At 40.1% G+C, this 15037-nt stretch overlaps 1 protein-coding gene across 4 annotated transcripts in view; it reads left to right on the top strand.

Moving 5' to 3' along the window:
- EPHA7 (EPH receptor A7) overlaps nucleotides 1-15037 on the top strand; it is a 292750-nt gene that overhangs the window by 229851 nt on the left and 47862 nt on the right. For all 4 annotated transcript variants that reach the window (XM_077289713.1, XM_077289714.1, XM_077289711.1 and 1 more), the window contains exons 6-9: nucleotides 452-576; nucleotides 4845-5013; nucleotides 5258-5366; nucleotides 6876-6931. In XM_077289713.1, coding sequence (XP_077145828.1) covers nucleotides 452-576; nucleotides 4845-5013; nucleotides 5258-5366; nucleotides 6876-6931 — 459 coding nt within the window. The remainder of the gene's footprint in view (nucleotides 1-451; nucleotides 577-4844; nucleotides 5014-5257; nucleotides 5367-6875; nucleotides 6932-15037) is intronic.

Here is a 15037-nt window from a genome sequence, read left to right on the forward strand (position 1 = left end):
AACTGGCATACTCCAATAAATCTAATACTCCAAATGGCCATAAAATGTTTGATTCTGTTGTTTTGTTGTGCTATTTTCATGTATAATAAATATTTGGTCTGTCAATGTATCACTAGAGATTAATCTGAAAGCCTGCGATTTTTGGCTTAATTAGAATTCATTTGCTTAATTGTTAGTATAATCCCATCAATTCCTGTTTGCGCTAACTCCAACAATGCTGTCTTCTGCTGTTTGCACTTTAATTTACATTTCGATTATAGTTTATGAGCATAGTAAGGCCTTGTTTGAATATTCATTAGTATCTGCATTTTATTGTACTTTATGAAAAAGGTGCTTTATTTTAGTCTAATGAAATAATTAAAGTCACACTGTGAGAGACTGATCAAAAGTAGGGTTTTATGTGATGGATGATAGCAAATGTGCTTATTTTTATCATCTTGCTTTTCTCTAGCTCCATCTCAAGTAAGTGGGGTAATGAAGGACAGAGTGTTGCAGCGTGCTGTCGATCTATCCTGGCAGGAACCCGAACATCCCAATGGAGTCATCACCGAATATGAAATCAAGTATTATGAGAAAGTAAGAGCTGTTAACACAGGAAATTGCTAATGTTCATAATTTGCAATACAACCATAATAAACAAAATCAGTTTAGTAAATGTCTACTACATGTTATACATTGCTTTTGTGATTCTGTTTTGGCTTATGTTTCCGAATCCAATTTTCAAATGTGTTTCAAATCATGGGCTCTGCTTTTAATCCAGCCATTTCCCCGTGCACAGAGAAGATATTTACCCATTCCTTTCTTAAATAGGTTTCCTGGGTCAATATTAATAAAACGTAATCATCTTATAATGAACGTGTATACAAGTTTTTCACATGCTTTTCATTTTGATTTTTTTTTTTTTTTTTTTTAACATCTCTCTATTCTGTTTGTGAATGGAAAATGTCCAATGCAGTTCTCGCCCAAATGACACCCTGCAGGGTCTGAGGCTGCTGCATATGGAGAATTATGCTGCCATTGACACGAAGCACAAATCCAATGTTAGGAGATGAAATCCAAAAAAAAATAGAAATAATTTAATTTGAAAAAAATAAACAAGTTTAAAATATGGTCATGTTAAAGGGAACCTGTCCGGTCCCCCATACCCTCCAACCAACCTAGGAAGGTTTAAATTCCCAGCCTAACCACCACTCACCACTTTGTAATTCTATTCAGTGAAAACAAGGTTTAAAAAAAAGCATTTATAAGTTCCCATTTTGCTATGCTGATTAGTGCTTTGTCTAGTCAATGGGGCGTTAGTGTCCCCAGACTAGTCTGCCCGCTTTCCATGTTATTATGCCCCTGTGGGCTTAATATCATAATTTGCAGGAGCCAATGTCATCACCAGCTCCTGCAAATTTCTCACATGCATGCTGCTCATACTAGCAGCATCACTGCGCCTTCGTAGCCAGGTGTACGCTCCCTGCCTTCAGAGGCCCAATGCGCATGGCCAGAGGTGCAGAGGATGGCTCCTGTCCACGGAGGAGCCAAAGAACAACCATACTTAGCAGGAACAAGACTCAGCTGGCACAATGACACAATGATTTACAGGGGCGTGATAACTTGGAAAGAGGGCTGACTAGTCTGGGGAAACTAACTCCCCGTTGACTAGTCAAAGCCCTCATTAGCATAGCAAACAGGAACAATATAAATGATTTTTTTTACACTTATTTATTATTTATTAGTTTATTAGTTTTAAAGAGCAAGTATTGTTTTGTATAATATTCTAAGACAGCCACCGATTACTCAAAAGATCTGTTAACAGTGCGCCATTCAGGAGGCACAAGTACACAGCTCCTACCTGAAAGCTCATACCTAATAATCTGGTACCACCAATCAGTTTAACAAGTGTAGTAGCAAGGTAGAACAGTAGTTAAATAAAAAATAACCTTTAATTCAATCCATTAAAAAAGCCCTTAGGCTCAAAAAACAAAAAATAAATACCAAAAAAAGATAACCCACAATGTGCAAATACTGCAAAAACGCTCCAACAAGCGCTACAAAAACTCTAGAATGGTGAACAACCATACAGCTTTTCTCATGGGAGCTCAGACCGTGACCATTCTACTTTCAATAGCCTGCATTCATCATGAGCTTTACAGGCAGGCCAGAAAACAGACCAATAGCAATTACTACTTAATAACAGGAACGATCTCACCCGAGATGTGCGTTCTTTACTTCACAGCATGTAGTGGAATGCCGATGCCCGTGTATGTGAGGAGGCCCTCTGCGTGCCCATTCACAGCCTCATTCTTCCGGGTTTCATTCCGACAGTAGTCATATCCTCCCTTATTATGAATTTCTCCCTTATTATGAGCCTGAGGGCTTTTTTAATGGATTGAATTAAAGGTTATTTTTTATTTAACTACTGCTTTACTTTGCTACTACACCTGAAAGCTCATACACAGCAGAGTACGGATGGAGTGGAGAGCCTTTGATTTTCTACTGTATCTATACTCCGCTGTGTATGTGCACTCAAAGACTCTGTGCTCTAGTCTCCTGAGCTGTGCCCTTCCAAGGTTGAGCAATGATCAGTACCCGGATCCCCACTGATCTGCTGAGAATTAGAAGACCTAAAACAAATATAAGAAAAATACACAAGTTTACTTAACTCTTTAACCTTATAGGGGAGCTTATGCACATTGGACAAAACTCAAATGAAATGGCTGATTTCAACCTTGACAAGCAATGTTCATAGATATTCAATACAACGCTCAGGCTCGTTGGGCTTTTTTGGCTGTTGATCAAGACTGGCTTCATCATTGGCAGAAAATGTACAATATTGGCCCATCTAGTCTGTGCTTTTGGGGGGCTATCAACTAAAGATTGCTTGTTCTAACTGACACACAATGGTTTCAAAAACTGAAATGCGTATGTGGGATTTAAAGAAGTAGTGGACCATCGTCAAGTTGCCTGTTCCCGCTGTGTAACTGTGACTCTAGTTTTTCCTCTCATACACACTATATAAATATTGGTAGATCGGCTAATGGTTTAATCTGTATAGTGCCAGTTCAACTCCTTAAAGGCACGAGGGTCAGGAAGGTTTGATTTCAACATGCCCAATCTTTGTGCTTTCATGAGATAAGCAGCACCATGTCTGGTAGCACATTCGTAATACCTTCCTTGGACATGTGTTTCTACCAGAGAAAATGAGTATCGCTGGCTTATGGCTCTCCTAACTTTGACCATAGGATTTTCCATGTGTATAGAATCAATCTTTAAATAGTGTATTGATAATATTCACTCCTTATGGTATATAATTACTAAAATGAAGTTTTCATGGACATTACCAATGTGGCTTTATGATCTAAAGCTATGTGCAAACTATAATAATTTTGAAATATGTGCATGATACATTTGTGAGACTTGCTTGGCTCATGATAAATATTTCAACTGTGGTTTTATAAACCTGCAGTAGCATAGTAATGTCTATACTTGCTATCATAGTTGTATTCTTATGCTGCCAAGCTAGATACAGTGAATGTAATGTACTAGAAATCAGTAGGTGCCCTGAGGGATAGGGGCCTCAAAATGATCATGTATTTTACCTTTGATATAATCCAGGTACTTACAGTAAAGCAGGGGCCAAATAGTATTGTTGAACTTCTGCCACCTACCCCCAAACAATTAACTGAATGAGCAGAATAAACTTCCCCTCTTCCTTACGATTGCTGTGTTTGCTCATTAGCTATTGCATTATCATTAGCTATTGTGTTCTTATATCCATGAAGGAGTTATTAGCGCATCAGTACTACAGTACTCTATATTCCACCACTGCATCGTCTGTAGTCTCCTTAGTTTCTAATTAGCAGTGGCTTAATTTTAACATTTAATGATGTACTCGGGCATAAAAGCTATTACTATAGTGCTATCCCAAGTTCTCGTTATTAGACGTATCTCTGTATTAATCTCCTTCCTCCAACTTACCTGTCTTGTTCCATCCATTTCTTCTTATCTATTCTATTTACTTTAAATTAAATTTCATCCTACCTAGTCTCTTCAACCACTCTGATTAATGGAATATCCCCCGTCTTCTGTTAAGCCTGATCCCATCATATTTCTCCTCCAGAAATCAGCTCTCGAACACAAACTTCTCAGAATACTTCTTCTCCTACCTCATAAGCCATATAATTTGTTCCAAGGCCTGGCTTCACTCCCAGCATGCTGCCTGCCATCTAGTGAAATCTGTTAAGATAGAGCTACTCATTACATGTTCTTGTAGAACCCTCTGGTTTCTTTGGCACCCGCTGTGTCCATCACAATGAAATTCATCACAATTACCTCAATATCACAACCCTGTTTCCTCCTTGAGTCATTTTTACTCAAGCCTCTTCATTTTTCACAATCATGCCACCTTCACCCTCAAAGCCTCTAGTAACCATCAATCCATTGTTGTTTCCAAAATAAAGAAAAACTGTGTTGGACGCGGCTTCTCTAAATGATGTCCTGCTGTGAATCCAATGGAAAATTATAATAAATCAAAGGCAAAGAAACATTGTCCAATGTCCTTGATCAGATCACATCTCAGGAGCTTGAAATCCACTACTTATATGACTTATCGTACCAATTAACCAAATTAGATTCTTAGGAAAGATAGAAACTATAGTATTTCTTTGGACAGAAACCTTGATCTCATCGCCGTACTGTTGTCCCGTCTGTTACATCTCAACCCTAATCAACAAGTGCACTTTTGGTACCATGAAGGACTTACCTGATCTAGTTACTACTACACATTTCAGGTGTCTAGTGCTTTTTAGATGTATTTCAAGCACATTAACAGTATACTTTGTTTTATCTTTTTGTAGGATCAAAAGGAACGCACATATTCTACACTGAAAACCAAATTAACATCTGTTTCAGTCAATAATCTTCGACCTGGAACAGTTTACGTGTTTCAGATTCGAGCTTTCACTGCCGCCGGTTATGGAATGTACAGTCCCAGGCTCGATGTCACTACCTTGGAAGAAGCTACTGGTAAAGTTTTTACTTTTCTCTCAGCAAAAATATACTCTAGAAATGTCTGTTTTTTTTTGTAATTGCTAATGAGTCGTTGTATAAATGTATTCTATTGTGTGAGTATCAAAGCCTTGCATGTTGATGAAGACAATTCAAAGCCATTGTGCTAATAAATAGTTTGCAGCATGAAAGCAATAGTGATTATATATTGGTGTCTTTTATGTTAGTTTGTGCTTTGATTATACTGTATGTCTTCTTACAGCAACTGCCGTATCCAGTGAGCAGAATCCTGTCATCATAATTGCTGTTGTTGCCGTGGCAGGCACTATTATTTTGGTCTTCATGGTCTTTGGTTTTATCATCGGAAGAAGGTAATAATTGTGTATATTTTGGGAAACAAAATGCAGGACTTATTTCAGGGCCAATAAAAAAAATGCTCATTTTGAGCAGCAGGTAGTTGCCGCATCATTTTGATTGTGTGTGCCCATTTGACCGGTAGCGTGGTGACTGCATTAATGCACATTGGCAGCAATGCTGAACTAGTGGAGATTAGCGAAACCTCTGTCTTCTGCCATCAGAGCCTTTGAATGTTGTTATCATTGCTCCTCAAGGCATTGAAAGGAAGAGACTGTGGAACTCTCCCCTTATTTTGAGTTGAAAAGATTCCTTGTCATGCGATAAGGGTATACAGTCCCGAGTCCATTGTAGGACATCAGGGCTGTCTGGTCATAAGTTCTGTTGATTAAACATACTAAGTTCCGAAAAATTGTCTATTTGTTCTAAGGTTAAGTTACCGCAATATAGATATAACCCAGGTCTTTACAGTAAAAAAAAATGCTTTATGACATTATAAAAAAATAAATTAAAACAAATATAAAAAATGCTGCTTTATACAATATATTATAAAGTATGTCACAAAACATAACGTAATGTACACGTACTTGTTATTGTGAAATCTGTAAGCAAAATGTATAACATCATTTATCATGATTGGTGTATGCCATGAAAGAATAGATAAACTCTGGGGCAAAAAAAATTGTGTTTTTTTCTTTCTATATTTTTGCCGAATCCAGTTACAGTGAACAGTTTCTGATACTATTACTGTTTGTTTTTGAGGGGATTGTCCCCTCTTTGGACATTTATGACATTTTTGGCATATTGCTAGTATACGTCATACACTTGTCTTATACTGTAGATGCAGGTCCTTCCAATTGTCCGAGCTTCCATAGAAATGAATGGAGAGTATTATACATTCATGGATATCTCTTAATCCTAAAAGCGCATGCCAAGGAGCCATTTTCAAGACACATGGGACCTGTATCAGTCAGACACTTATGGCTTACTCTATTGTTACAAAAGAAAGGATCCAGATCGGAAGACCCCCTTAATCTCTAATAAATTTTACATTATACTTTTTTATTTTTTCAATACTTGGCTTTTCCTTTAAGCTGTTTTTCAGGAAGTGTCACTTCGAGGTGACATAATTGTGAGAGGTTTTACGGTCCCTGGGTCTAAAAGCTGCAGATCGGTTTGGGCTCTGACCATCACATTCACTGTTGCCCTTGATTGCCGTTTTAATCACTGATATGGATTGCTCAAAAGATGATTAGGTTGAATCTATTGAAAAATTGCAGTTTTCATTAGTGATGTTAGCTAGATACTAATTGACATGTTTTAATAGTTTTTGCAAAAACTAGCAATAAACTTTCATGTTCTATCAATAAGATAGTTTAATTCAGTAACAATAAGGCTGTCACTTTTGCAAAAAAAAAATGACCAATAAAATATTGTATTGCTTTATATGTCTGTACTTTATATACTGAAGCATAAGAAAATGTATATAAAATTGTTTTGTTTTTTTGTAATTGTATATTTCACAGGCATTGTGGCTATAGCAAGGCTGACCAAGAAGGAGATGAAGAGCTATACTTTCATTGTAAGTGTTTCCTATATTTTGGAAACCCTTTACCAACTATAATAGTAATGATGATGATGTTTAATTTGGGGAAATAAACGCCACTGTACATATTAGATGGCTGTTCGACCGTCAGCCATCTCGTCCAGCTTTCCCATATGTAGGAGCATTTGTTCGGTTGAGTGCACCTGTGCCCTCAATTAGTGAACCATTGCCAGACATATTATTTCAGAGAAGACAATACAAAAATGGGAAATGCCAAATAGATATTTACCCCGACTATCAGTTGTCTGGGGCTTCCATTCTCATTAGACTGTTGACCAAACTTGTTGATATCGGCAGGTTTGTCTGACATTATAGTATTGTGTATGTAGGCTAAAAATGAATCTTTCACCAGGTTTTTGCGCCCCCATCTGAGAGCAACATGATGTAGGGGCAGAGACCCTGATTCCAGTGACATATCACTTACTTTTCTGGGTGTTGCAGTTTTTATTAAACTTTGTGGAAGCCCTCGCAAACACGGGGAGAACATACAAACTGCTTTCAGATGTTGTCTTTGGTTGGAGTTGAATCCAGGATTCCAGTGCTGCAAGGCTATACTGCTAACCACTGAGCCACCATGCTGCTGCAGATCTACCAGTTGCCTTGAGTACTGAGCTTTGTATAACTCCACCCACACCGCTGATGGGCAGTTTTCTGTGTGCACTGTGCATAGGCAGAAGGCTGTGATTGGACTATATGGCAGCAAATTTACTAGTCCCCGATAATCTCCTGCTGATAAAACAGTGATTTTGTAAAAACTACAATAAACAGCCTAGTGAATGACACATTACTGTATTCAGGGTATCTATTATGCTCTTAAGTTAAGTGGCAAAACCTGGTGACCGATTCCCTTCAAGACTTTGAGGTCATTGTCATCCATTCAATCACAGTTGAACCTACCTTAGCTTTGTGACATTGTTAAATTCACACTCTTTTGATGACCTCTCATGAGATTCATTAATTCGGAAGGTCAATGGGAAAGTTGCTCTTTGCCCTTTGCTATTTTCACATCCTCTTGTCAATCATCAAATGTATAGGGAGAAAGTGAAGCTATTTATGCAGAGCTTGTCACGTATATAGAATTCTTTTGTTCTCTTCCAGTTGTGGCATGGTTTTGTAAATCTACTAAACGTCAGAAAAAATAGACTCATCACAACCTGCAATGTGTAAATTGTAGATTTGCAGGATATGCAAATGGCACAGTAACTATTGACATACAGCAGAATTGCTTGACTTTGGCCTAGTTCATTATTTCAGTTCCAACATGGTTTGCTGTTTTGACTCACAATTGAGAAACATCCCAGCAAGTTGAAGCAATTATAAATAAGAGCACAGACAATAGATGTGAGCATCAATCTTCGCAGACAAAATGAGGACATGGAAATTAGATGAAGAACGCATTCATTTTATATGTATGACAGAAATTAGAAACTGCTGATACAGTAGGCTACCAGCACCATGCTCATTTTAATGGTGGTTAGATCACTTTAATAATCTATTTTTTATATAAAAAATATTTTTTTTTATCAGTGGTTTACTTAGCGGAAATAATTAGTCATATGCATTTATACGTAATTAAGGTTGCACTATAGAGCATTGTTAGGCTATGTTCACAAGTTGCTTTTTTCCTGCATTTTTATGCACATTAAAAGCTGGTTTTTGCAGTACCAGCAAAAGCTGCGAGATTTCAGAAATCTGCATATAATTGGTTTTTTTACTTGAATTGGACAACTGCTGCATTTTTTACAACTGCATGTCAACTCTTTCAGTGTTTTGGTGAAGAAAACACATGTACATCATGATGTCAAACCCATGTATTTTGTTTTGTGATTTTATTTCTACTGATTATAAGTACAGTATAATTAATTTAGTAATTTGTGTAGACAATGCCCAACCAGTTCAATGCACTACAAATGTGCTCAGTAAATAATGCCCTACAAATGTGCTTAGTAAATAATGCCGTACTAATGTGCTCAGGAAATAATGCCCTACCAGTGTGCTCAGTAGATAATACCCTACCAGTGTGCTCAGGAAATAATGCCCTACCAATGTGCTCAGTAAAGGCCCCGTCTCACATAGCGAGATCGCTGCTGAGTCACAAGTTTTGTGACGCAACAGCGACCTCAGTAGCGATCTCGCTATGTGTGACACGTACCAGCGATCAGGCCCCTGCTGTGAGATCGCTGGTCGTGTCGGAATGGCCTGGACCTTTTTTTGGTCGTTGAGGTCCCGCTGACATCGCTGAATCGGTGTGTGTGACACCGATCCAGCGATGTCTTCACTGGTAACCAGGGTAAACATCGGGTTACTAAGCGCAGGGCCGCGCTTAGTAACCCGATGTTTACCCTGGTTACCAGCGTAAATGTAAAAAAAAAAAAACACTACATACTCACCATCTGTTGCCCGTCAGGTCCCTTGGCGTCTGCTTCCTGCTCTGACTGCCGCCGTAAGGTGAGAGCACAGCAGTGACGTCACCGCTGCGCTCTGCTCTCACTGTACGGCGGCTCAGTCAGAGCAGGAAGCAGACGGCAAGCGACCTGACGGGCAACAGATGGTGAGTATGTACTGTTTGGTTTTTTTGGTAACCAGGGTAAACATCGGGTTACTAAGCGCGGCCCTGCGCTTAGTAACCCGATGTTTACCCTGGTTACCCGGGTGCTGCAGGGGGACTTCGGCATCGTTGAAGACAGTTTCAACGATGCCGAAGTCGTTCCCCTGATCGTTGGTCGCTGGAGAGAGCTGTCTGTGTGACAGCTCCCCAGCGACCACACAGCGACAAAACAGCGACGCTGCAGCGATCAGCATCGTTGTCTGTATCGCTGCAGCGTCGCTGTGTGTGACGGGGCCTTAAGTAATGCCCTAAAAATGTGCTCAGTAAATAATGCCCTAATAATGTGCTCAGTAAATAATGCCCTAATAATGTGCTCAGGAAATAATGCCCTACCAGTGTGCTCAGTAGATAATGCCCTACCACTGTGCTCAGTAGATAATACCCTACCACTGTGCTCAGTAGATAATACCCTACCAATATGCTCAGTATATAATACCCTACCAATGTGCTCAGTATATAATACCCTACCAATGTGCTCAGTAAATAATGCCCTACCAATGTGCTCAGTAAATAATACCCTACCAATGTGCTCAGTAAATAATACCCTAACAATGTGCTCAGTAAATAATGCCCTACCAGTGTGCTCAGTAGATAATGCCCTACCAACGTGCTCAGTAAATAATGCCCTACCAATGTGCTCAGTAAATAATGCCCTACCAATGTGCTCAGTAAAAAATGCCCTACCAATGTGTTCAGTAAGTAATGCCCTACCAATGTGCTCAGTAACTGATGCCCTACCAATGTCTTCAGTAGATAATGCCCTACCAATGTGCTCAGTAAATAATGCCCTACCAATGTGCTCAGTAAATAATGCCCTACCAATGTGCTCAGTAAATAATGCCCTTCCAGTGTACTCAGTAGATAATGCCCTACCAACATGCTCAGTAAATAATGCCCTACCAGTGTGCTCAGTAGATAATGCCCTACCAATGTGTTCAGTAAATGATGCCCTACCAATGTGCTCAGTAGATAATGCCATACCAAAGTGCTCAGTAAATAATGCCCTACCAATGTGCTCAGTAAATAATGCCCTACCAATGTGTTCAGTAAATAATGCCCTACCAATGTGTTCAGTAAATGATGCCCTACCAATGTGCTCAGTAGATAATGCCCAACCAATGTGCTCAGTAAATAATGCCCTACCAATGTGCTCAGTAAATAATGCTCTACCAATGTGCTCAGTAGATAATGCCCTACCAATGTGCTCAGTAGATAATGCCCTACCAATGTGCTCAGTAGATAATGCCCTACCACTGTGCTCAGTAGATAATACCCTACCACTGTGCTCAGTAGATAATACCCTACCAATGTGCTCAGTATATAATACCCTACCAATGTGCTCAGTAAATAATGCCCTACCAATGTGCTCAGTAGATAATGCCCTACCAATGTGCTCAGTAAATAATGCCCTACCAATGTGCTCAGTAGATAATGCCCTACCAATGTGCTCAGTAGATAATGCCCTACCAATGTGCTCAGTAAATAATGCCCTACCAATGTGCTCAGTAGATAATGCCCTACCACTGTGCTCAGTAGATAATGCCCTACCAATGTGCTCAGTATATAATACCCTACCAATGTGCTCAGTATATAATACCCTACCAATGTGCTCAGTAAATAATGCCCTACCAATGTGCTCAGTAAATAATACCCTACCAATGTGCTCAGTAAATAATACCCTAACAATGTGCTCAGTAAATAATGCCCTACCAGTGTGCTCAGTAGATAATGCCCTACCAACGTGCTCAGTAAATAATGCCCTACCAATGTGCTCAGTAAATAATGCCCTACCAATGTGCTCAGTAAAAAATGCCCTACCAATGTGTTCAGTAAGTAATGCCCTACCAATGTGCTCAGTAACTGATGTCCTACCAATGTCTTCAGTAGATAATGCCCTACCAATGTGCTCAGTAAATAATGCCCTACCAATGTGCTCAGTAGATAATGCCCTACCAATGTGCTCAGTAAATAATGCCCAACCAATGTGCTCAGTAAATAATGCCCTTCCAGTGTACTCAGTAGATAATGCCCTACCAACATGCTCAGTAAATAATGCCCTACCAGTGTGCTCAGTAGATAATGCCCTACCAATGTGTTCAGTAAATGATGCCCTACCAATGTGCTCAGTAGATAATGCCATACCAAAGTGCTCAGTAAATAATGCCCTACCAATGTGCTCAGTAAATAATGCCCTACCAATGTGTTCAGTAAATAATGCCCTACCAATGTGTTCAGTAAATGATGCCCTACCAATGTGCTCAGTAGATAATGCCCAACCAATGTGCTCAGTAAATAATGCCCTACCAATGTGCTCAGTAAATAATGCTCTACCAATGTGCTCAGTAGATAATGCCCTACCAATGTGCTCAGTAGATAATGCCCTACCAATGTGCTCAGTAAATAATGCCCTACCAATGTGCTCAGTAGATAATGCCCGACCAGTGTGCTCAGTAAATAATGCCCTGCCAATGTGCTCAGTAGATAATGCCCTTCCAATGTGCTCAGTAGATAATGCCTACCAATGTGCTCAGTAGATAATGCCCTGCCAATGTGCTCAGTAGATAATGCCCTTCCAATGTGCTCAGTAGATAATGCCTACCAATGTGCTCAGTAGATAATGACCTACCAATGTGCTCAGTAGATAATGCCCTACCAGTGTGCTCAGTAAATAATGCCCTACCAATGTGCTCAGTAGATAATGCCCTGCCAATGTGCTCAGTAGATAATGCCCTACCAACGTGCTCAGTAAATAATGCCCTACCAATGTGCTCAGTAAATAATGCCCTACCAATGTGCTCAGTAAAAAATGCCCTACCAATGTGTTCAGTAAGTAATGCCCTACCAATGTGCTCAGTAACTGATGCCCTACCAATGTCTTCAGTAGATAATGCCCTACCAATGTGCTCAGTAAATAATGCCCTACCAATGTGCTCAGTAGATAATGCCCTACCAATGTGCTCAGTAAATAATGCCCAACCAATGTGCTCAGTAAATAATGCCCTTCCAGTGTACTCAGTAGATAATGCCCTACCAACATGCTCAGTAAATAATGCCCTACCAGTGTGCTCAGTAGATAATGCCCTACCAATGTGTTCAGTAAATGATGCCCTACCAATGTGCTCAGTAGATAATGCCATACCAAAGTGCTCAGTAAATAATGCCCTACCAATGTGCTCAGTAAATAATGCCCTACCAATGTGTTCAGTAAATAATGCCCTACCAATGTGTTCAGTAAATGATGCCCTACCAATGTGCTCAGTAGATAATGCCCAACCAATGTGCTCAGTAAATAATGCCCTACCAATGTGCTCAGTAAATAATGCTCTACCAATGTGCTCAGTAGATAATGCCCTACCAATGTGCTCAGTAGATAATGCCCTACCAATGTGCTCAGTAAATAATGCCCTACCAATGTGCTCAGTAGATAATGCCCGACCAGTGTGCTCAGTAAATAATGCCCTGCCAATGTGCTCAGTAGATAATGCCCTTCCAATGTGCTCAGTAGATAATGCCTACCAATGTGCTCAGTAGATAATGCCCTACCAATGTGCTCAGTAGATAATGCCCTACCAGTGTGCTCAGTAAATAATGCCCTACCAATATGCTCAGTAGATAATGCCCTACCAATGTGCTCAGTAGATAATGCCCTACCAGTGTGCTCAGTAAATAATGTCCTGCCAATGTGCTCAGTAGATAATGCCCTACCAATGTGCTCAGTAGATAATGCCCTTCCAGTGTGCTCAGTAAATAATGCTCTACCAGTGTGCTCAGTAGATAATGCCCTACCAATGTGTTCAGTAAATAATGCCCTACCAATGTGCTCAGTAAATAATGCTCTACCAATGTGCTCAGTAGATAATGCCCTACCAATGTGTTCAGTAACTAATGCCCTACCAATGTGTTCAGAAAATGATGCCTTACCAATGTGCTCAGTAGATAATGCCCTACCAATGTGCTCAGTAGATAATGCTCTACCAATGTGCTCAGTAGATAATGCTCTACCAGTATGCTCAGTAAATAATGCCCTACCAATGTGCTCAGGAGATAATGCCCTACCAATGTGCTCAGTAGATAATGCCCTACCAATGTGCTCAGTAAATAATGCCCTACCAATGTGCTCAGTAGATAATGCCCGACCAGTGTGCTCAGTAAATAATGCACTGCCAATGTGCTCAGTAGATAATGCCCTTCCAATGTGCTCAGTAGATAATGCCTACCAATGTGCTCAGTAGATAATGCCCTGCCAATGTGCTCAGTAGATAATGCCCTACCAATGTGCTCAGTAAATAATGCCCTACCAATGTGCTCAGTAGATAATGCCCGACCAGTGTGCTCAGTAAATAATGCCCTGCCAATGTGCTCAGAAGATAATGCCCTTCCAATGTGCTCAGTAGATAATGCCTACCAATGTGCTCAGTAAATAATGCCCTACCAATGTGCTCAGTAGATAATGCCCGACCAGTGTGCTCAGTAAATAATGCCCTGCCAATGTGCTCAGTAGATAATGCCCTTCCAATGTGCTCAGTAGATAATGCCTACCAATGTGGTCAGTAGATAATGCCCTGCCAATGTGATCAGTAGATAATGCCCTTCCAATGTGCTCAGTAGATAATGCCTACCAATGTGCTCAGTAGATAATGCCCTACCAGTGTGCTCAGTAAATAATGCCCTACCAATGTGCTCAGTAGATAATGCCCTACCAATGTGCTCAGTAGATAATGCCCTACCAGTGTCCTCAGTAAATAATGCCCTGCCAATGTGCTCAGTAGATAATGCCCTACCAATGTGCTCAGTAGATAATGCCCTTCCAGTGTGCTCAGTAAATAATGCTCTACCAGTGTGCTCAGTAGATAAAGCCCTACCAATGTGTTCAGTAAATAATGCCCTACCAATGTGCTCAGTAAATAATGCTCTACCAATGTGCTCAGTAGATAATGCCCTACCAGTGTGCTCAGTAGATAATGCCCTACCAATGTGTTGAGTAAATAATGCTCTACCAATGTGCTCAGTAAATAATGCCCTACCAATGTGCTCAGTAGATAATGCCCTACCAATGTGCTCAGTAGATAATGCCCTACCAGTGTGCTCAGTTGATAATGCCCTACCAATGTGTTGAGTAGATAATGCCCTACCAATGTGCTCAGTAGATAATGCCCTACCAGTGTGCTCAGTAGATAATGCCCTACCAATGTGCTCAGTAGATAATGCCCTTCCAGTGTGCTCAGTAAATAATGCTCTACCAGTGTGCTCAGTAGATAATGCCCTACCAATGTGTTCAGTAAATAATGCCCTACCAATGTGCTCAGTAAATAATGCTCTACCAATGTGCTCAGTAGATAATGCCCTACCAATGTGTTCAGTAACTAATGCCCTAACAATGTGTTCAGTAAATGATGCCTTACCAATGTGCTCAGTAGATAATGCCCTACCAATGTGCTCAGTAGATAATGCTCTACCAATGTACTCAGTAGATA

Source organism: Ranitomeya variabilis, chromosome 2, assembly GCF_051348905.1.
Source record: "Ranitomeya variabilis isolate aRanVar5 chromosome 2, aRanVar5.hap1, whole genome shotgun sequence".
Lineage (NCBI taxonomy): Eukaryota > Metazoa > Chordata > Amphibia > Anura > Dendrobatidae > Ranitomeya > Ranitomeya variabilis.